The following is a 22,537-nucleotide window of genomic DNA, read 5'->3' on the forward strand; positions in this document are numbered from 1 at the left end:
GTTGAAAAGAACCTAAGTATAATTTTACCCAAATTAATAGAACACTTTAGTGGGAGTTCAAAGTTATTAGAACACTTCAGTGGGAAATTAATAACATGTACGATACATTATTTTTAGCTCGCATGTCCCTAAGAGTTCACAATCGAGATTGAAATGGTACTTCGTGTCACCCTGGGAGTGACCTCCATACGAAAAGTATTTGCATAAATCTGGATTCTGGTGAAAAAGGGGAAGTTGATCAAACATAAATCAAATATATGATACAAATTTCAAACTACCACGTTTCCACATAGTTCACATTGTGAGATTCATATGATGCTTCGTGTCACCCTGGGAGTGACCTCTATATGGAAAGTGTTTGTATGAATTAATAACAAGGTGAACGGGGGAAGTAGTTCATAGTAAGTGGGTGAAGGATTTGTGTCAACCTGTCCTGCGTCTCTTTCGTTAATTTGGACCGTGAGATTCCTATGTTGCACCAGCTGATTTGCTTTAAGCGGCCATTGCTAGTCGTTTAACGACGGCTAACCTCATAGAGTGTTGTAACATAGGATTCAGAATAACTCAAACTCTAGAAATGGATAGGATTTCTTAGGTCCATTCCCAACCTTGACTCTCCATTTCAGTAGCATAGCTGGGGCTGAACTCTGACATCTGAAAACGAAAGGTTTACAGAATTACTAAAGTGTTAGTAATTTCTGACAAAAAAATGGTAACTAAACGACTATAGGAATAGGAGTTATTCAGGAAATAGTGTTTGGTCAAAATTGGTTGTTTTAGTGAAGGAGTATCTAACTGCCCCTCAGTAGCATGTATTCTGACTCATTATAATATCGTTGCAAATAAATATTGGTTATGGGTACATTATTACTTGTTTTACTAAAACTTGAATTTGGATTTAGTTGCAACTTGCTAATTAGAATTTGTTTAAAATTTTCAGCATGTTTAATTCTTCTAGAATACTCACTTTCGAATTAGTTAATGCTAAAATCGAATCAACAAACAAATTACTAGAAGTTGATAACACCAAAAGAGCTTAATAGAGGCAAAATCCGAACAACAAGATAATATAGATGAGAGTGCAAAATTTGAATATATAGATGAGAGTGCAAAATTCGAACAACAAGATAAATATGATTTACTTGTTATCGAAGCATGTTTAATGGAAAACGATAAAAACTGGATAATTGATTCAGGTGCCACAATCATATCTGCAATTTCTCACCAGAAACAAGTTCCTGGAGATAGTTAACAGAAAACGAAACAATCTTTAAGGTAGAGACCGAGGAGGTTGTTTCAGCTAAAGTAGTGGGAGATATGAATTTATTTATAAGAGATAAATACATTTATCTTAAAAATGCTTATTACATTCCTTCTATGAAAAGAAATTTGCTATCATTTGCTGGAGTAAAATTATAGAGTTGCTTTCGAAAATGATGAAGTGTTTATCAATTCAAGAAATAACAATATCTATTCTGCAAAATTAGAAAATAACTTATATTTGTTAAATCCAACTGAGGTAATGGCCGTTTTGAACATAGAAATGTTTAAAACTACTGAGAATCATAAGAAAATGGAAGTCTCTCCAAATATCTATCTTTGGCATTTGAGACTGGGTCACATAAATCTTAACAGGATTGAGAGAGTGGTTAAGAACAGTCATCTAAATAAGTTAGAAGACAGTTTATTAGCACCTTGTGAATTCTGTCTTGAGGGTAAAATGACTAAAATATCTTTTTCTGGAAAAAGTCTTGGAGCCAAAGAACCCTTGGAGCTAGTACATTCAGACCTTTGTGGTTCTATGAATGGTAGAGCTAGATGAAGGTATGAATATTTCATCAGCTTCGTTGATGATTATTCTAGGTATGGGCATATTTACTTGATGCACCAAAAGTCTTAAACATTTGAAAAGTTCAAAGAACATAAGACTGAGGTTGAAAACCAATTAGGTAAAAGGATTAAAACACTTTGATCAGATCGAGGTGGTGAGGATATGGACTTAGAATTCAAGAACTATCTGATAGAACATGGAATCCAGTCTCAACTCACAGCCCCTGGCACACCTCAGCAAAACGGTGTGGCAGAAAGGAGAAATAGAACCTTGTTGGACATGGTCCATTCCATGATGAGTTATCCTCAGTTATCTAATTCTTTTTGGGATACGTAATTGCAATTGTAATGCATATTTTGGACATAGTTCCCTCGAAAAGTGTTTCTGAAACACCTTACGAGCTCTAGAGAGGACGTAAAGGAAATTTATGTCACTTCAAAATTTGGGGTTGCCCAGCATATGTGTTGGTGTAAAATCCTAAAAAGTTGGAACGTCGTCCAAAAGTATGCTTATTTGTAGGCTACCCAAAAGAAACGAAAGTTGGTTTCTTTTATGATTCTCAAGAAGACAAGATATTTGTATCGATAAATGCAACCTTCCTGGAGGAAGAACACATGAAGAATCATCAACCTTGTAGTAAGCTACTAATATAAGAAATATCCAGAGAAACGACAAATACAACAACAAGAGTTGTTGACAGAGCAGGCCCATCAACAAGAGTTATTGATGATACTGGTATTTCACATCATTTTCAAGAATTGAGAATGCCTCGTCGTAGTGGGAGGGTTGTGCAACAACCTGACCAATACATGAGTTTAACTGAAACTCAAATCATCATACTAAATGATGGCTTAGAGGATCCATTGTCTTTCAAATAAGCAATGAATGATGTAGATAAAAACTAATAGATTAAAGCCATAGACCTTGAATGGAATTTATGTATTTCAATTTTGCCTGGGATCTTGCAGGTTAACCTGAAGGGGTAAAACCCATCAGTTGCAAATGAATCTACAAGAGAAAACGAGACCAAGTTGGTAAGGTACAAACCTACAAAGAAAGACTTGTGGCAAAAGGATTTACCTAAAGAGATGAGGTAGATTATGAAGACACCTTCTCTCCAGTTGTCATGATAAAGTCAATTAGAATACTCTTGTTTATAGCTACATTTTATGATTATGAAATATGGAAAATGGATGTTAAGATAACCTTTCTGAATGGCTATCTTGAAGTATCTATACGTCTCAACCAAAAGGGTTTGTTGAACAGGGTCAAGAACAAAAGGTTTGCAAACATAATCGATCCATTTATGGGTCGAAACAAGCATCTAGATCCTGGAATATGAGATTTAACACTGCAATTAAATCTTATGGCTTTAAACAAAATATTGACAAGCCTTGTGTTTACAAGAAAATCGTTAACAAAACGGGCGATTTTCTGATATTGTATGTTGATGATATTCTACTCATTGGGAATAAAGTAGAATTTCTAACTGATGTTAAGAGATGGCTGGCTACGCAATACCAAATGAAAGATTTGGGAGAAGGATAATATGTTCTTGGGATCCAAAAAGTTCGGAATCACAAGAACAAAACATTAACACTGTCTCAAGCATCTTATATAGACAAGATGTTGTCTAGGTATAAAATGCAAAATTCCAAGAAAGGAACGTTGCCTTTCAGACATGGAATTTACCTGTCTAAGGAAAAAAGTACTAAGAATCCTTAAGAGATTGAGGATATGAAACGAATTCCATATGCATCAATAGTAGGGAGTTTAATGTATGCAATGTTATGTACTCGTCTCAATATATACTATGCCTTTGGAATAGTCAGTAGGTTTTAGTCTAATCCTAGATATGGTACTTATATCCTTAATAGGGTACCTAGTAAAGCAATAGCCAAAACCCCTTATGAGTTGTGGACAGGAAAGAAACCTAGTATTAGGCATCTTCACATATGGGGTTGTCCGGTTTCTTAGAACATTTTAAATATTTTAGTCACTCACCTTGATTGTTTAAGAACCTTTCTCTCTAGAAGTTCCTTTGTCACCTCGGGCTCTCTTTTGAACCCTAAAATCCAGATTCAAATTAAAGCTCAGATTACTCATAGTTATAGGCTTTATCTAAAGATAATTCCTTCTTCAAATATGCTCTAAAATGTCTCAGGAATCTTACCTCAAATATTAGCTCATAAATCTTTGTGGTTTGGCCGGAAACATCAAAAAAATTAAGACTGGCCCAGCTTACCCGACAGCTCGACCCTTCTGTCTTTTCCTCATTCTCCAGCCCGATTACTTAGAGCTTCTTCTCCGGAAGCCCCACCATGAAAACTAGACTCTTTTAGCTTTCATATGGCTTTGTAATCACATCAAACGCACGAGCATTCTGGGAGAACTTCACGTTGCAAGTTGATGCTACTTCCTGTGTTTTCTGTTCGACAGCATCTCCCCTCTTGGAACTTCTTGACCAACGCATGGTCTTCTCCCACTTAGTCCTCACACACTCTTCTTTATGTCCTTTGAAAAGAATTTGAGTTCTCATCTGAAGTCCTTGGCCCTATTTATCGGTGTCCAAGATTGCTCCACGGTCAACACCTCCTACATGGCCGCATGACCAAGTGTCTCTTCCTTACACCATCAACACAATCTTGCATCAGCATAAGCCAAAGTGTCTTCTTCTCCTTTCACCAATGCATAGCCCTTATCCTTTACATGTCTTCTTATGCCTCCACCTAATTTGCTTAAGGTTTAAGAATTCCTTCTAATAAGCCATATGTCCGGATGACGTTCTCCATATGAGTTCATCCTTCATATGCGTCCACTCTTGAATGTTCAACACATAGTCCACTACTCAACGCCTAGTAACCCAACTTAGCTATCTCAATTCAACTTAGCCATTGCAAGATCCAGCCATCACCAGCACATAGGATGGCTGCTCATCCTCGAGCATGGCTTACTAGGTATCACCGCACGGCTTACTCGGCATGGGCGCATGGCGCTTGGCATAGGCACTAGCCACCGACGCATGGGTGCGCTGCACAAGTGCTGGTCGCTCGATGCATGGGTGCATGGCAAGACGTTTGACGTGTTGTAAGGGTGCTCAATGCACGGTCGCTTGACAGGGCGTTTTAATGCATGGGCTGTGCGCTTGGCATGGCCGTTCGACGCATGGGCAGGGGCGCTTGACTGGCAATTTGGCATCAACGCATCGCTCGGCAGGGCTTGCTCGTCCGCTCGACACATGGGCGCTGCCATCGACGCATTGTTCGCTCGGCCGCTCGATGCATGGGCGCTTCCATCGACGCATCGCTTGGCACGACAGCTTGGTCCGTGCATGGCTGGGCAGTTTGACCGAGGTGCTTCGACGCATGGCTGGGCAGTTTGGCCGAGCCTGCTTGATGCATGGCACCCTCCAGACCTTGTGCCATCCCAATGCCTCATCCTCGGTTGCAATCCTTCAACTGCCTGCCACCTTTCAACGCATCCTTCCATTTTTTTTCCTTCACCAACGCATCCAATGCATCCATCATCCAACGCATCCAATATATCCAACACATCCATTGTGTCAATGTGTTGGTCTAACCTCCAAGGCATGCATCACTCCTACTTCCAATTCTCCCTTTGCCCAAGTAATCTCTCTAAGATCTTATGACCAATGCATAGCAATGCCTACTCCAACACTTAGTAATTTTTCATCAACTAAAGCTTAACTCAAGACTACTCAATGAAAATCTATTCAACACTTAGAAATTTCCTTCACTTCAACATAGGATTTGACTTTCTCTTAGTTAATTTCCTTAACCACCTGCTTAAGTAGGGACAATGGAAATCCGGGTTTCACACAACATCTTGTCATTATAAGATGTTCGAGATAACATAAAGTTCTGTTCTTGCGGTTCCGAAATATTTGGATCCAAAGAACATACTGTGCTTCTCCTAAATCCTTCATTTGGATTTGCGTAGCAAGCCATTTCTTAACGTCAGCTAGAAATTCTACTTCATTTCTTATGAGTAGAATATCATCAACATACAGAACTAGAAAAGCTACAGTTTTGTTGACTATTTTCTTGTAGTGTCAAATCTCATATGCTAGGATCGAGATGCTTATTTTAACCCATAAATGGATATATTAAGCTTGAAAATCTTTTTCCCTTCACCCTGTTCAATAAACTTCTCTAGTTGAGACATATAAATACTCTCTTCAAGATAGCCACTCAAAAAAGCTGTTTTGACATCCATTTTCCAGATTTCATAATCATAAAATGCGACAGTGGATAAGATTATCCTAATAGACTTGATCATGGCAACCGGAGAGAAGGTTTCTTCATAGTCTACCCCTTCTCTTTAGGTAAACCCTTTTGCCACAAGTCTAGCTTTATAGGCTTGTACCTTACCAGCTTGGTCTCACTTTCTCTTGTAGATCCACTTGCAGCTAATGTGTTTTACCCCTTTTGGTTAATCCACAAGATGCCAGACTGAATTAAAGTACAATGACTCCATTTTGAGGTTTATGGCTTTTATCCATTGGTCTTTATCCATATCTTCCATTGCTTGTTTGAAAGTCAATGGGTCCTCTAAGCCATCATCAAGTATGACGACCTGAGTTTCGGTTAAACCCATGTATCGGTAAATTGTTGAACAACCCTCCCACTACGTCGAGGCATTCTCAACTCTTAAGAAGGATATGAAGTACTAGTTTTATCAATAACTCTTGTTGAAGGACATGCTTGATCAACAGCTCTTGTTGATTTATCTCTAGTTTCTCTGGTCATCTCACTTAATACTACCTTAGTGCGAGGTTTATGATTTTTAATGTGGTATTCCTGAAGGAATGTTGCATTTGTCAATACAAATACTTTATCTTCCTGAGAATCATAAAAGTAACCACCTTTTGTCTCTTTAGGAGCCTACAAATAGGCATATTTTTGAAAGACATTATAGTTTAATTGGATTTTGCACCAACACATGTGCTGGGCATCCCCAAATTCTGAAGTGATGTAAACTACCTTTAAGTCCTCTCCATGACTCATAAGGTGTTTCTGGAACATTTTTTGAGGGAACCATGTTCAATATATACACTGCAATTTCTAATGCGTCACCTCAAAAAGAACTTGGCAACTTAGCATAACTCATCATAACGAACCATGTCCAATAGGGTTCTATTTCTCCTTTCTACAAAACCATTTTGTTGAGGTGTGTCAGGTGCTGTGAGTTGAGATTGTATTCCATGCTCTATCAAATAGTCCTAGAATTTTAAGTCTTTGTACTCACCACCTCTATCTAATGGAAGTGTTTTAATCTTTTTACCTAATTAGTTATCAACCTCTGCCTTATATTCCTTGAACTTTTCAAGTTTTTCGGACTTATGATGAATTAGGTAAATGTAGCCATATCTATTCAATCATCGATGAAACTGATGAAATATTCATACCCTCCTTTCACTTTAACATTCATCAGACTGCAAAGGTCTGAATCTACTAGCTCTATGAGTTTTTTGGCTCTAAAACATTTTCCAGTAAAAGATCTTTTGGATATCTTACCCTCAAGACAAGATTCACATAGTGGTAAAGAGTTATCTTCTAACTGGTTTTAAAGTCCACTCTTAACCAATCTCCCAATTCTATTGAGATTGATGTGACCTAGTCTTAAGTGGAAAAGATAGGCATTTGGAGAAATCTTTTGTTTCTTATTTTGAGGTTTAGTTGTTTTAAACATCTCTATATTCAAAACAACTTTTACCTCGATTGGTTTTAACATGTACAAGTTATTTTCTAGTTTTGCAGAAGAAATCTTGATATCTTTCGAAGTAATGAACACTTCATTAATTTAAAAAGAGACTTAGTAATTTTGTTCAAGCAAACACGAGACAAATAATAAATTCCTTTTCATAGAAGGAATGTAATAAACATTTTCAAGTAAAGCGTATCTTATCTTCTACAAATAACTTCATATCTCCCACTACTTTAGCTTAAACAACCTCCCTGGTCCCTACCTTATGTAAGCTGTCTCCAGGAACTAGTTTCCTGAGCGAAAGCATAGATATGATTAGCAGCACCTGAATCTACTATTCAGGTCTTTTTATCATTTTCAACGAAGCATGTCTCAATAATAAGAAAATCATATTTATTTTATCGTTCTACTTCCGCATTCTCATCTATAATGTTCAAAACATTTTGATTTGAAGATGAGTTGGGAGAAGGAGGACATTCCTCTGTTAAAACATATTTTGAATCATCATTTGCTAGTATGTTTAATAATTAAAACAGTTAACTAAACTAGAAGGGTGTAATTTTTAAGAATTCGACATGCTAAAATTTTAAACAAATTCTAATTAGTAAATTGCAATTAAATCAAATTCAATTTTAGAAAAAGTAATAATGAGCCTAAATTCATTATTTATTTGCAACGATACTATACTGGGTCAGAATAAGTACTATCGAGGAGCAGTCAAATACCCCTTCACTAAAGCAAGACATTCTTGACTAAATACTATCTCTAGAATAACTCTTATTTCTATAGTCATTTAGTTACCGTTTTCAGTCAGAACTTACTAACACTTAGTAATTCTGTAAGTGTAACCCTCCATTTTTAGACTCTAGAGGTTGGTCCCAACGATGCTACCGAATTGGAGAGTCAAGGTTGGGAATGGACCTAAGAAATCTTAGCCATTTCTGAAGTTTAAGTTGTTCCGAGTTCTATGTTACAACCCTCCGAGGGGATAATTGTCGTTAAACGATTGGCGTAGATTTCCTAAAGTCAACAAGCAGACACAACATAGGAATCTCACAGTTGAAGATGAATAGTGTTGCGACGCACTGTGGGCAGCATTGCATTGCTACCTGGTAGTGGCTTCTTCTTCAGGTTTTGCTACTGACCAAGCTTGTTTCAAACATTGACTACAGCTTAAATCCAACTCTATTGACTCCAATAAAATTGCAGACTCTAGAGCACACATATAAGCTGATCAATCAAGAGCCAATTACAAATTTAATAACTGAATCAAAGAGAAATCTAATGCCAAAGTTGAAAAAACACCATAACATGCATGTTTAGAAATTCACCCACCAAACTCAAATTAACGTTAATTGAGTGCTTAAATCATGCTCTGATACCATACACAAATCTTAATACAAACTAGAACACTACAAACTCACACTGTAAACAATTAATTAAACAATTCACACACAGAAATGAACGTTAATTGACGTATTATTCTTAATCTCATTGATACATAAATGAATTTACAATTCATGCCGATTAACACGGTATTATTCAATCTAATTAACACAAAAATGAAGGACTCAATAAATCTTAACCTCTTTCCATGAATATGTTCTTTGATTTTTCCTCCTCCTTTTTTATAACATATTATTCCACCATGTTAGGGTATAATCTTCAAAAGTAGAAACAATGAGCTTTACCTTTCCCTTTTTACTATAATGATTGGCGAACAAATATGGAAGCATTTTTCGATCAACACAGAAGTTATTCTTCGAAGCTTTTGTTTGAGCATACATGACTTAAAAAATCCAGCTACTTTTAACTCATGAAAATTAAGTTACTTCATTGATGTACCTACTTGACATGTTTACTTAAGATACCCGCTTGACGTGCCTACTTGGCTTGCCTGCTTCTTTTTTTCATTGATCCTATTGATTTTCGTTTTTTTTCCCGATCTTCAAATTTTTTTCTCAACAATTTTTCCTTCTAAATATTCAAGCCTGCACCTGTATATCCCAATTTCACATCTTTCTTTTCGAAAGTGTCAATTTTTTCTCTTCTTCATGTATGACAGCACTGCAAATCAACTTCTTTCTTTTTTCTTCAACTTTCAAATTTTTTTAATTTTTTTTATTTCTCTTATTATCAGTTCAGTTTCCCTTTCAATTGATTACTCTTTTTTCTCTTTGATTTCTCAATTCACACTCTCGGATACAAAATTAATTGGCCATTTGCCCAATTCTGCAACCCTAATTCTCTCTGTTGTTTTTCCTTCTATTCGATTTTCTTTCTTTTTTTTTTAATCCACTATATTAATCTTCTTATCAATTTTTTCTTTTCAGGATAAAAACGTAAATAAAAACAAAACAAAAAAAAAATCTAAAGAGGAAATTCAAGATGTTAAAAAATCAACAATTAAAGTACACAAAAAAGGAAACATAGAGATAGAGAATATTGACACATAGATATACTTGGTTCACTAACCGTGTGTTAGCTACGTCCATGGGCAGAGGAGAATAGTATTATTAGAGAGAATTTTTTCAGAAAATTTCATCAAACAGCGCCTCTAAGGTTAGAGAGTTTATATAGTGTACCACTCTAAACCCTAGGATCATAATCGTAAATAACTGCAAATAAATAAATATGAGAGACCCGTACTTGGTTGTTCGAAGCGCCAATAACCAAATTCAAGGCATTCCAACAAATCTCCACCTTGAATTGAATTCTCTCCCAGATAACAGATGTACCAAATGCAACATAAATCAATATTGCCAGACGTACCCAGACTTCTCCCTCATGCCTCAAGTGTCCCACAAAGGGGACCACTAACAATTCAAAACATTCAGCAAGTCCAAAAAATGTTGGAACTTGCCTTGTGGGACCGATTTGGTGAACATATCAGTAGGGTTATCGGCAGTACCAATTTTCATCACTTTAACTCTCTACTCACACCTCTTAAGAAGTGATATCTTACATCTATGTGCTTAGTTCTCTCATGATGAACTTAATCCTTGGCTAGGCATATTGCACTCAAACTATCACAATATACAATAGCTTGGTCATGATGCAAACCAAGATCACCAACTAACCCCCTCAGCCATATTCCCTCTTTAGAAGCTTCTGTCAAGGCCATGTACTCTGCTTCAGTAGTAGACAAAGTAATTGTAGGTTGTAAGATTGCCTTCCAACTAACAACAGAACCACCCAGAGTGAATACATTAGCCAGTCATAAACCTCCTACTGTCAACGTCTTCAGCATAGTAAGAATCACAATAACCAGTCACCAAACACTCTGTGCAATTCCCATAAACGAAATAACATCAGACGTACCTCTAAGGTAACGAAAAATCCTTTTAACAGCTTGCCAATGCTCATTCTCAGGTTGACCCATGAACCTGCTGACAACACTAACAGCATGGGTAAGATCGGGCCTAGTATAGACCATAGCATACATCAAACTTCCCACTACACTAGCATAAGGAACTTGAGACATGTAGTCCTTCTCAGTTTCAGACTATGGTGAAAGCACAGATGACAAACGAGCATTTATAGCACTAAGAATATCTAAAGGCTTAGCTGATGACATACCAAACATGGACAATATTTTCTTAATATATCCTTTCTGCGACAAGAAGAGCTTATTCTTATCTCTGTCCCTATAAATGTCCATACCCAGAATTTTCTGAGCAGCATCCAAATCCTTCATATCAAACTCAGCACTGAGAAGATTCTTCAATTTCAAAATATCAAACTTGGACTTTGCACCTATGAGCATATCATCTACATATAAAAGTAGATAAATCATCAAATCATCATCAGCCACAACAATCATACAGACTTCTGTTATAGCTAAGTCCAATCATATAGCTGTCAAATTCTTTGTACCACTGCCTTGGAGACTACTTTAACCCCCAAAGATTTCTTCAACTTGCAAACATAATCTTATTTACCTGGACACTGAAACCCATCTGGTTGGGTCATATAAATCTCTTCCTCCAACTCTCCATGTAAGAAAGCTATCTTCACATCTAGTTATTCAAGTTCCAAATTCTGATGTGCTACTATAACTAGTAACACCCTAATAGAAGTACGTCTGACTACTGGTTAGAAGATCTCATTATAATCAACTCATTTCCTTTGTGTGAACCCTCTAGCATCAACTCGAGCTTTATATTTAATACCCTCTGAAGGTGATATTCCCTCCTTTTTCTTGAAGACCCATTTACAAGTGACAATTTTTCTCTCCTTAGGTTGTTTAACTAATTCCCAAGTCTGATTTTTGTCAAGAGATTCCATCTCATCCCCCATAGCAATAAGCCATTGAGCAGACTCACCACATGATGCAACTTCTCTATAGGTGGATGGCTCATGAGGATCCACCTCTTCAGCAACCTGCAATGCAAAAGTAACCATATCTTCAAAACTATACCTCACAGGAGGTCCAACACCAACTTTTCTAGCTCTATCACGAACTATACTCGGTTAATCTACTCGTGATCCAGAATTCTCAGGCAAAGCAACTTCTGACGTTTTAGGCATATTAATTTCTAGTTGCACATCAGTTTCTGTAGTAATGTGTTGATCTTCTCCACCTTGATGTTGTAATTCATTCATAGCTGAAGTGAATTGCATCTCCACCTGTTTATCAACACTACTACTTTCTCCCACATCAGTAGACGTCACAAAAGCCTTTACAGTTGAGTTAAGCATGGAATTTTCATCAAATATCACAGTCCTACTAAGTATGACTCTATTCTTAGAAGGTGACCAGACTTTATATCTCTTAACTCCATCCCCAAAACCCACAAATATACCCTTTTTAGCTCTCGGTTCTAATTTACCCTCATTAACATGATAGTAGACAGTACAGCCAAAAACTTTTAACAAAGAATAATCTGCAGGCTTACCAGACCACACCTCGTAAGGTATTTTACAATTAATAGCTGTGTGAGGTCCATGATTGATTAGATAACATGATGTATTTACTACTTCTACCCAAAACCTTCTAGTCAACCCTGCATTAGAGAGCATGCATCTTACTCTCTCCAAAAATGTCTGATTCATACGTTCTGCAACCCCATTTTGCTGTGGAGTATCCCTAACAGTGATGACGAACAATTTCCTCAGCTTTACACAACTCATTAAATTCAGATCCACAGAATTCCAGACCATTATCACTTCGCAACCTTTTGATCTTCTTCCCAGTTTGATTTTGAATCAATATCTTCCACTGCTTGAAATTCTTGAAGGCTTCACTTTTATGTTTCATCATAAAAATCCAAGTCATTCTTGAGTAATCATCAATTTTAGACAAAAAAAAAAAAAAAAAAACCTACTGCCTCCAATAGATTCAACTTTGGAAGGTCCCCAACAGTCTGAATGAATAATTAAGTGTCCCTTTTGTACGATGAACACCTCTTGGAAACTTACTGCAATGAAGCTTCCCAAATACACAATGTTCACAGAATTCAAAATCCTGCACCTAGCGCCCACAAAGAAGATCCCTTTTTGACAAAATTTGCATCCCTTTTTCACACATATGACCAAGTCTCATATGCCATAACTTAGTCATATTATCCTTGTGAACAACTAGCGATGCAATAATAGCATAACCTGTTATCATGGAACCTAATAAAAAATATAGTGTTCCACACTTTATGACTTTCAGAACTACCTCAGAACCCTTATAGACATACATTGCTCCACCTTTGCCTTTAAAAATGTAACACTTGCTATCGAGTACACTAAAGTATATCAAACTCTTCTCCATTAGTGGAACATGCCTAACCTCTTTTAAAGTATAGAAGGCACCATTATGTGTTTGTATCTTGACTGAGTTGATCCCAACTATCTTGTACATGGCACCATTAGCCATGCTAACATTCCCTCCATCTATTTGCTGATAGGTTGAGAACCACTCTCTATTTGGGCACATATGATAAGATACCCCAGAATTAAGAACTCACACATCATCAGAATGTGAATGCTCATTCACAACTAATGCTAGATCTCCTTTAGAATCAATCTCGACTTCTTCAGGATCAATCTCAACTTGGGCAACAGAGGCGGATGCTTCCCTTTTGACACTCTTTTCCTTCTATTCCTAAATTCTTTTTATCTTAAGACATTCGGTTTTCCAATGTCACTTTTCTTTACAATAGTGACAAATATCATCTGACCTAGAATCCTTTGGCTTCAAAGACTTTTTATTCTGGTTCGACTTCTGCTTACCAGAATTCCTATGTCCCTTGTTCTTTGTAGCAGCTAACCCAGATGCTTGACTTTCTGTAACTGAACTTCCTACATTCTGACAGTCCTCTCTCATAAGCAACGTGGACTTTGTATCTTTTAAGGTCAATGTTTCTTTCCTCCAATATACGAGTCAACGAAAGTCTTATACGACGGGGGCAAAGATGTCAACAAAATTAGGGCAACATCTTCATCATCAACCTTAACCTCTACGTTATGCAAATCTAATAAAATTTTATTTAATTGATCAAGATGGTCTCATAGAGACGTACCTTCCTACATACGTAGATGATACAGACGTTTCTTCAGAAATAACTTCTTGGTTAAAGATTTCGTCATGTAAAGACTTTCCAACTTCAACCAAAGACCAGCGGTAGTTTCTTCATCTACGACCTCGATGATGACATCATCAGCTAAACATAGCATGATCGTCGAATGAGCCTTCTCATCAAGAGTTTGCCACTCTTCGTCATCCACGAAAACCTTCTTTGACTTACCCATCAACGGCGTCTACAGCCCCTACTGCTTTAGCAGGGATCGCATCTTGATCTGCCATAAACCAAAATTGTTCATTCCGATAAATTTGTCGATCTTTACATTCACGCTAGACATCTTCAATAGTCGAAAAATGCAGAATTTCGAAGAAACCTTAACTTTGCTCTGATACTAGTTTGTTACGAAATCGAAAATTAAAGAACACAAAAAAAGGAACGTAGAGATAGAGAAGATTGACACACAGATATACATGGTTCACTAATGGTGTGTTAACTACGTCCACGGGCAGAGGGTAAACAGTATTATTAGGGAGAATTTTTTTAGAAAATTACATCAAATGGCACCTCTAGGGTTAGAGAGTTTATATAGCGCACTACTCTAAACCCTAGGGTCATAATCATAAATAACTACAAATAAATAAATATGTTAAATACGGATTCAAGGTATTCCAACACAACAAAATACTCACGGGATATATCTGATCTTGAGTGCCTAGGATCTAATACCAAATGATAAGAAAGCCCTAGCAAATTGGAATGAGAAACCTTTTTGGGATGAGAGACCTTAACTCTCAATCGCTAAAACCCACTAAAGCAACTCAATTTCAACCTTAAGGATTGTGTTGGATGAAGAGTATAACATCAAATATCTTGAGACAAAGAACAAATCCTTTTGCCCAAGATTCGAACACTCCCTAAGATAGGATGATCAATCCCACTTGAATATTAATGTCATGCAACTCAACATACGAATTGCAAAATTGAAGAAGCTCTCTTAGATAACTTTGAAAGAAAAAGCTCAAAAGCTAAATTTAATTCATCGTAAAACTTAAATACCTCAAAAGAATCGAAAGACGACTTTAATAGCCTCCCAAAGAAAAACGAAAAATTTCACAAAATTATCCAGAAACCAAAAACTTTTCTACCAATGACCTATTCCTAAAAACTTTTCTACCACTAATCTTTTGCCCATGCAAAATTCGAAAATTACCCCCAATTTTAAAAAGCCTTCATATCGTTCAGTAGCGCCTCTACGAGTACATTATTAAATGATAAGTCTCTTCATTTCCTTCATTTCATTCACAAAGAATTTTCTCTCAACATCATTTCTCTCTGAACTTTAGTCGAGCACTCCTCACAGGTGTTATCTCTCTACGCACTTGCCACTATCGTCATGATCTTAAAGGTATAAAACTCTTCTCCTTCAAGAATGCATGTTGATATTCGAGATTTGACTATCTTTTAGGGTTTAATTGTGTAGTCATTTGTAATCGTAGTCGTTCGTAATCGATCGTTGACAGAATAAAAAGCAGTTGAATAGAGAATACTAAGCGAGTGTTTAGAGAGTATTAAGCGAGCGTTTAAATATTACTAAGTGATTGGATAGAAATTACTACGCGATTAGTTCAAGATTACTAAGCAATCAGATAGAGATCACTACGCGACTGGATAAAGATTACTGAGCAATCGAATAGAGAAACCTAAGCGATTGTTTAGACATTTAATGTGTGATCATTTAACTAACTGTACATGATTGTTTAGCTAACTATTATGCAATTGTTTAGATATCTGTTGTGCGATCGTTTAATTTGTGTTACGCGTTCGTTTAGTTTTTGTTACGCAGTCGTTTAAATTTTGTTATGTGATTGTTTATTAATTTTTGTAATGTGCACGATTGTTAGGTTGGTAAGATGGTTGTCCCTACTAAGAAATATTTTCCTATTACAGTCTCTTCCCAAGTCCACAAACAACCTCTGTGACTAAGAATAAGTTGATAGAAGAACATATGAGACTGTATAGGAAAATGACCTTTGGTCCATTATTGGATATAGATTTTATTTTTAATGGATAACTTATGCACCAGTTTTTGTTAAGGGAGGTAGCAGATGTGAACCCATATGTTATATCATTCAACATTTTAGGGAAGAAAGTAACATTCTCCCAAGAGGATTTTAACTTGATAACTAGGTTGTGGCCGACCGGGAAAACAGTAGAAAGAGAAACAAGCAGTGAAAGGCTACGAGAACTCATTTTTTTGGACTGAAGGACCCAAATGAAAAGGATAGTTCTTGCAAGGATGTGGAGACCACATTTGAGAAGTTCAATTTTATTAATGACGAAGATCTTGTCAAGGTTGCATTGACACTATTCCTTGAAATGGTGATGATTGGAAAAGACAAGAAAACGCAATTTTATGTGAATATAATTGGGATTGTCGATAACCACGATGTCTTCGTACGTTATGACTGGTTTTCTCTCTTTTATAGGCGTACATTGAATAGCATGAAGTCTATCATGCACAGGAAGAAGGAGGCATATGATTCAAAGAAAGTAGAAAATGACCACCATGCCTCACATTACTATATAACGGGATTCGTACTTGCATTCCAGGTATGTATTTTGTTTCTCATTCACTTTAATATACATTGAACTTGTGTGTTATGTACGTGTAACAAAAGTTTCCATAACGTAGGTTTGGGCTTATGAAATTTTATCCACATCAAGTAAGTTCGTAGCCACCAAAGTCAGTAAGGTTGTAATTCCTAGAATTCTTAAATGGACTTGTTCTCGTGCTCCATCTGATAAATAATTGAGCAATAATGTTTTCTAGAAAAAAAAATGTAAGTAACCGATCACTTCTGCTTTGCTCATTTGTTTAGAGTTTCATGCATTTTGGCTTGCTCATCTGTTTATGTACAGACTATTGTTATGTTGAGACTTATACCTAGCATAGAGGAGATAAGGTACAAGGAGGACCGACTGGAAGGACTTAATGTGGTTCCTGTTGTTGGAGAAAGAAGGATTAAAGGGGTTGAACACTCCATCGATACTCATAAGTCCTTTGAGGAGCACGAAAAGCATGAACCCTATGTAGATCAGCATGTAAATATGTAAGGTATAGAGTCAGAACCACGTATGCTGGTTCAGACTAACCCTTTGAAGGGTAAGAGGGCACAAGACGAAACATCAAATAGGCAACAAAAGTCCTCAAGACATCGCCATTCCAAATCATACAAGATTCTTCGGGAGGAAATTAAAGAAGTTCATAAAGATTTTGCGAACTTAACTACCATGGTCCGTCAGATGGGTGCTACATTTACTGTCCAACATTATCTAATGGGCCAATAACTGAACGAAATAAAGATGATGGTCCATCGTCTTAAAGAGGTGTGTATTTCTCTATAGTCCTTTAGATATCCTTAAAATGGGTAATCATTTAGATAGTCTTATACGATTGTTTAGATAATCTAAACGACCGTTTAAGACTATCTAAATGGCCGTTTAGGACTATCTAAATAATCGATTATACTTTATAAACGATCGGTTTAATATTCTTTAATGATCATTTCAATTATATTAAACGATCGTTTAGATAGTATTAAACAATAGTTTAGATTTTCTAATTTTTTTAAACGATCGTTTACATATTCTTAAATGACCATTTACATATTCTTAAATGATCGTTTAAGATTAAACTTCATACAAGTACATGTCCGTGAACGAAGATCAACCACCCCCCCCCCTCCCCCTCCCCAAATATCCATCGTCCACATTAATTATATGCATATGCACCGAAGAAATACAATATGTTCTAGACATCGATTCCGATTCATTAAGAATGCTCATTACACAATCATTTACAATGTTTGTGTATGTCATTGCATGTGTACGTCGGATATAGATCTAATCTTGTAACCACTCGCAGATATGCTCTAATAGCTTCGTTATTGGTAGTTCTCGTGCATCTTTTAACACTCCATTGAGGCATTCTACTATATTTGTCGTCATCTTTTCATACCTACAATAGACTTAATAAATCCTTGCCCACCGTTGTAATCCAACCTCCTCAAGATAGGTCGTCACACTAGGATATTGATGGAGCTTAGCCCAAGACATCTGAAACTCAGACATTCTATAAGCTTTTGATGTTAGGTAGAAGTGTGGGATTATGTCCTTAATCTTGAATTTTTCAACCAAATTGTTCCAAATATGATATATACATAGGGATGAAATGCATCAGGGAATATACTTGAGATGATCTTTGTAATTGAGATGTGACGATCTGATATAATCACTAAATTCAGAATGTCTCCTATCGAAGCCTTCAAATAAGTCATGAACTAAGTCCATGATGCATCATTCTCATCATCTACAATGCTGAAGGCGATAGGATATATATTATTATTGCCATCGATATATCTTGCTATTAAGAACAACCCTTTGTATTTCTTGTGTAAATGGATCCCATCAACAATGATTACTGGGTGAATGCAATTCAAAAAACTTGATACACAGAGCAAGTTTCATGAAGACGTACTTAAAGTATTGCCCGTCCTCTACTTCAACCTCAAATATCATACCTAGATTTGCAAGCGTAAGTGCCTCACCATATGCCCTAACAATAGCATATGATCCTTCCGGCGACCCTCATGTAAACACCGATCTGTACTCTCTAGCGCGCTAAGCCATTTGACCAAACCAAGTCATTTGATGCATTTGACCAAACCAAGCATCCCTTTGTCATCCCCCAAGTTACATGACTCAATATTATCATCCAATGAAGACATATGTGAATATTATATGTTGGAATGGCTGCCAACCTACAGTTTTGACTGGTTGAAATGGGTTGATCGGTTGGATTGCAATGCTGGTACATATTGTCTGTGTGTACTCCATGACTTTCACAAGGTGTAATTGATAACAACATCCAGGATGCATCGCTGCCTTCTAAAAAAAAGCTAAGGTCTTCATTGTTGCTTATGTCAATTGGGGGAGCGAGGACCAATAATTTGTAACAACATTTGATGTGTATGTCAAACATATCCATATTGATATTCAGTCGTTGGTGCATAATACTCACTAATTCACTGACTATTATATCATTTCTAACTTTCAAACCTTTCATATGACCTCCAACATAATTTCTTCCGAGCTCATCCCAATCCCCACCAAATCGTACAAAGATGCGAAGTAGTGTCATTGATCTACAATTGGATAAGTAAATCTTAAGCAATGTCCCACAAAGTTTAAGAAATTGTCCAGTACTTGATAAGCAATCGCCCAACTATCTATAAGTGTTTTCTTAGTAGTATATGTGATCGTATATAAATTTCTGAACGATCGTTTATACAGTACTACCCGATCGTTTATAAATTACTACACGATCATTTATAACTTACTACACAATTGTCTAGTAATTTATGAACGATCATTTATATTGTAATGAACGATTGTGTATATATTACTATATGATCATTCATTTAATGCTAAATGACGCTTATTATGAAAGCAATCTAAGATAAGAAATATTGCAGAATATCACTTACATTCTCTCCGTTTCTGAATCTGACGATGAAAGCGATAAACGAGGATGTTCGACTGAAACTTTGAGAGAACACTCTGAGAGAACAATGGTAGAACTTCATGTGGATTTCAACAGAATGTGAATACTAAGAGTGACCTTCCGTTATGTTCGTAAAGATGTTATTCAATGATATTGGCAAAATATTAGTGTGGAATAAATCCTTTGATGGACTGTTGGTGTTGCATTGAATAGATATTGAATGAATGCTTGAGAAATGGTTAAAGGAAGAAGATGAAAGGCAACAACTTTTTTAAAATTGGGGGTAATTTTGGAATTTCGCGTGGGCAAAAAGTTAGTGGTAGAAAAATTTTTAGGAAATGGTCATTGGTAAAAAAAGTTATTGATTTTTGGTCATTTTGTGAAATTTTCCCAAGAAAAACTCTAATGCATCACCATAGTTCATAACTACAAAAATATCCTTACATAATATGTCAAAAATAGATAAAATTGAAAATTACTAAAAATTACATCAAAATTATTAAATAAAACATAAATAATAATTTGATACTCGAGACGGTTCATATTAGAGTTGCAACAGTTTAGATATTCAACATCAAAGAACTTTTATAAAAATATATGGCAAAGTATTATTGAATTTTATTGAAGTATTGTAGGTGGTATCCAATACATTACACATTGACTTGACATGAAGAAACGAACATCTAATAATCATGCATAGAAATTAATAATTGAAGAGCAAGAGCAAAGAATTAAAAAACAATTTGAGATTATTTTTTATGGAAAATAGATGGAGCAGAGAATAAGGTTTGAAGGAGAGAGAGGATAAGGAGGAAGGTAGCAGCAAGAAAGGAGATAAAAGCCCATGGAGTACTGAAATAATCACGTTTTAGTGAAGCCATAGATCGGCGTAGTGAAGCCATAGATCGCTGCCACCGTTTTTCGCAATAGTTATCTAAATCTCTGCTCATGTTGTTGAAGTAAGACTGAGGTCGATAGCTTGGAGCGATCAGATGTAGATTGTGAATTAGTTTCAAAACTTGTTCGGCACTACCATCAGTTTCGTTAATTATGATTTTCTCCTTCATAAGTATACTCACGTCTTTCTCTGTCTTAATCAAGTCGTCTAAGAGTAAAAGATAATGGAATATATACTTTTTACCCTCAACGACATTGAAAATCTCAGATACTATCAAATTTCGAATTTGAATTTCAAAATTAGTATGAATTCTGAAAGGTGGAATTTTGAGAACCCCATTCTTAAAGCTGAAGTCCATCATGCTGTCGGCTTCCATTGCTCTCTGTACCTTGATACCAGTCTCACAGAGCTTAGTTATAGTTGGGGATTGATAGGAATAGATCCCTTCATTGTCATTGAATTTGTTATACTCATCTGTCTCAGGTGAGGGGATGTAGTAGAATCTTAATAAATCAACTACATGTCTTACCTTGGTCGTCTCTTTAAAAGGAAGCGCATATCCAGACGTGGTCGATATAAACAATTCTGCCATCCATTCCATAAAGTTGACAGTTAGATCTTTGCTCTTTTTTGTTGAAGAGAATGATAGCTCATATAATTGTTGAAGAACAAAGAAAGGAAGTTGATTCTCAAATATAATTAGGTCACGTTCTACATCGTCCATTACACCAATGAGGAGAACACCATCTATCCATTCTTCATGATCACCTTTACTCAAAAGACTGTCCATGTAGTTTGTTGAGTTCATAAACTCCAATATAAAACAACCATCTAAGAGCATCATTTTCGCAAAGTCTTGTTTGTTCATGTCTATGGAATGTCCATAGCAACTACGAGCTTTTTCCTCCCATGAAAAAGTCATACTCATGGCCTCCTCAACTTTCAAGTTTACGCGAGCAAGATAGGTTTTGAGAGCTCGAAGCTTATATTGTTCTACGGCCATCAATTCTGGTCGGCCATGGTGGAAAGGCCCAATTGAAATGAATTGAGGCGTATATACTGTTTCATTCATCTTGCGGCGCAGTCTGGGAACTTTATACAAGAAGCTTTCTGGATTCGTAGGAGGCAGCTCCATCAGTGTTTTTTTTATGGATATCGTAACGTGATCACCCTCACCCTTATCCATTTCTAAATCACCTTCACCTGCAATCTATACACCACATCCATAATTAAAAACCCAATAAACCCAAACAATATAACCTATTAAAAGATATTTGGGTCACCCATTTGAAGTTGGTAGAGTGAGATGTTATAGCTCACTCGGAGCTCTAATTATAATGGTTAGTATTTCTAACTATAATTGTAACCTACAATCTACGTTATTACATTTCAAATCTCTCTTTGTTTCCATATTTACTATTTCCTACTCATACTCTCTTTCTATCTTTGTAGTATACTATTTCTTGGTCAAATTAAAATAATCTCGCTCTAAATATTGAATACTATAACCCAAACTAAAATATTTTGTATTTAAATATATGCTATTATAACCTATACACTATTATAAGTCACAAACTATAACAACCAATTCATTGTCCAGCCACCCCCTTCCTTATGTTTAATTAATTTTTACAATATCAATATATTATGTAGACTCAAATAGAATTTAGCTAATACATTAGAATTAATATTTTATATTATCTTAACTATATAAAATAAAATTTATACAATTTATTTTAATATATAAATTAATTTATGCCTACTTTTTAGTAGTTAAATTAAATTATTTAATTTATATATTACTTTTAATAACGCTTGAATGAAGAAATAAATAGTATATGGGGATCTTCAAAAATAGAAAAATAAGGAAACTGTTACATAAAATAGCTAAATTTGATTGAGATCGATAAAAGTCTATCAGTATCTATCAGTGATATAGCTAAGTTTATTAGTATTTATCAATTTTTTTTGCTATTTTTTTTTTTTAAATAGTTGCCATTATT

General features: G+C 35.9%; 1 protein-coding gene across 1 annotated transcript; it reads right to left on the reverse strand.

The window, feature by feature from the left end:
- Positions 1 to 20,353: 20,353 nt before the first annotated feature.
- LOC120084668 (UPF0481 protein At3g47200-like) lies at positions 20,354 to 21,720 on the reverse strand. Its single transcript, XM_039040477.1, has one exon. The coding sequence runs from the start codon at positions 21,718 to 21,720 to the stop codon at positions 20,386 to 20,388; it is 1,335 nt and encodes a 444-aa protein (XP_038896405.1). The 3' UTR covers positions 20,354 to 20,385.
- Between the last annotated feature and the right edge of the window lie 817 nt (positions 21,721 to 22,537).

Source organism: Benincasa hispida, chromosome 9 (assembly GCF_009727055.1).
Source record: "Benincasa hispida cultivar B227 chromosome 9, ASM972705v1, whole genome shotgun sequence".
Taxonomy (NCBI): Eukaryota; Viridiplantae; Streptophyta; class Magnoliopsida; order Cucurbitales; family Cucurbitaceae; genus Benincasa; species Benincasa hispida.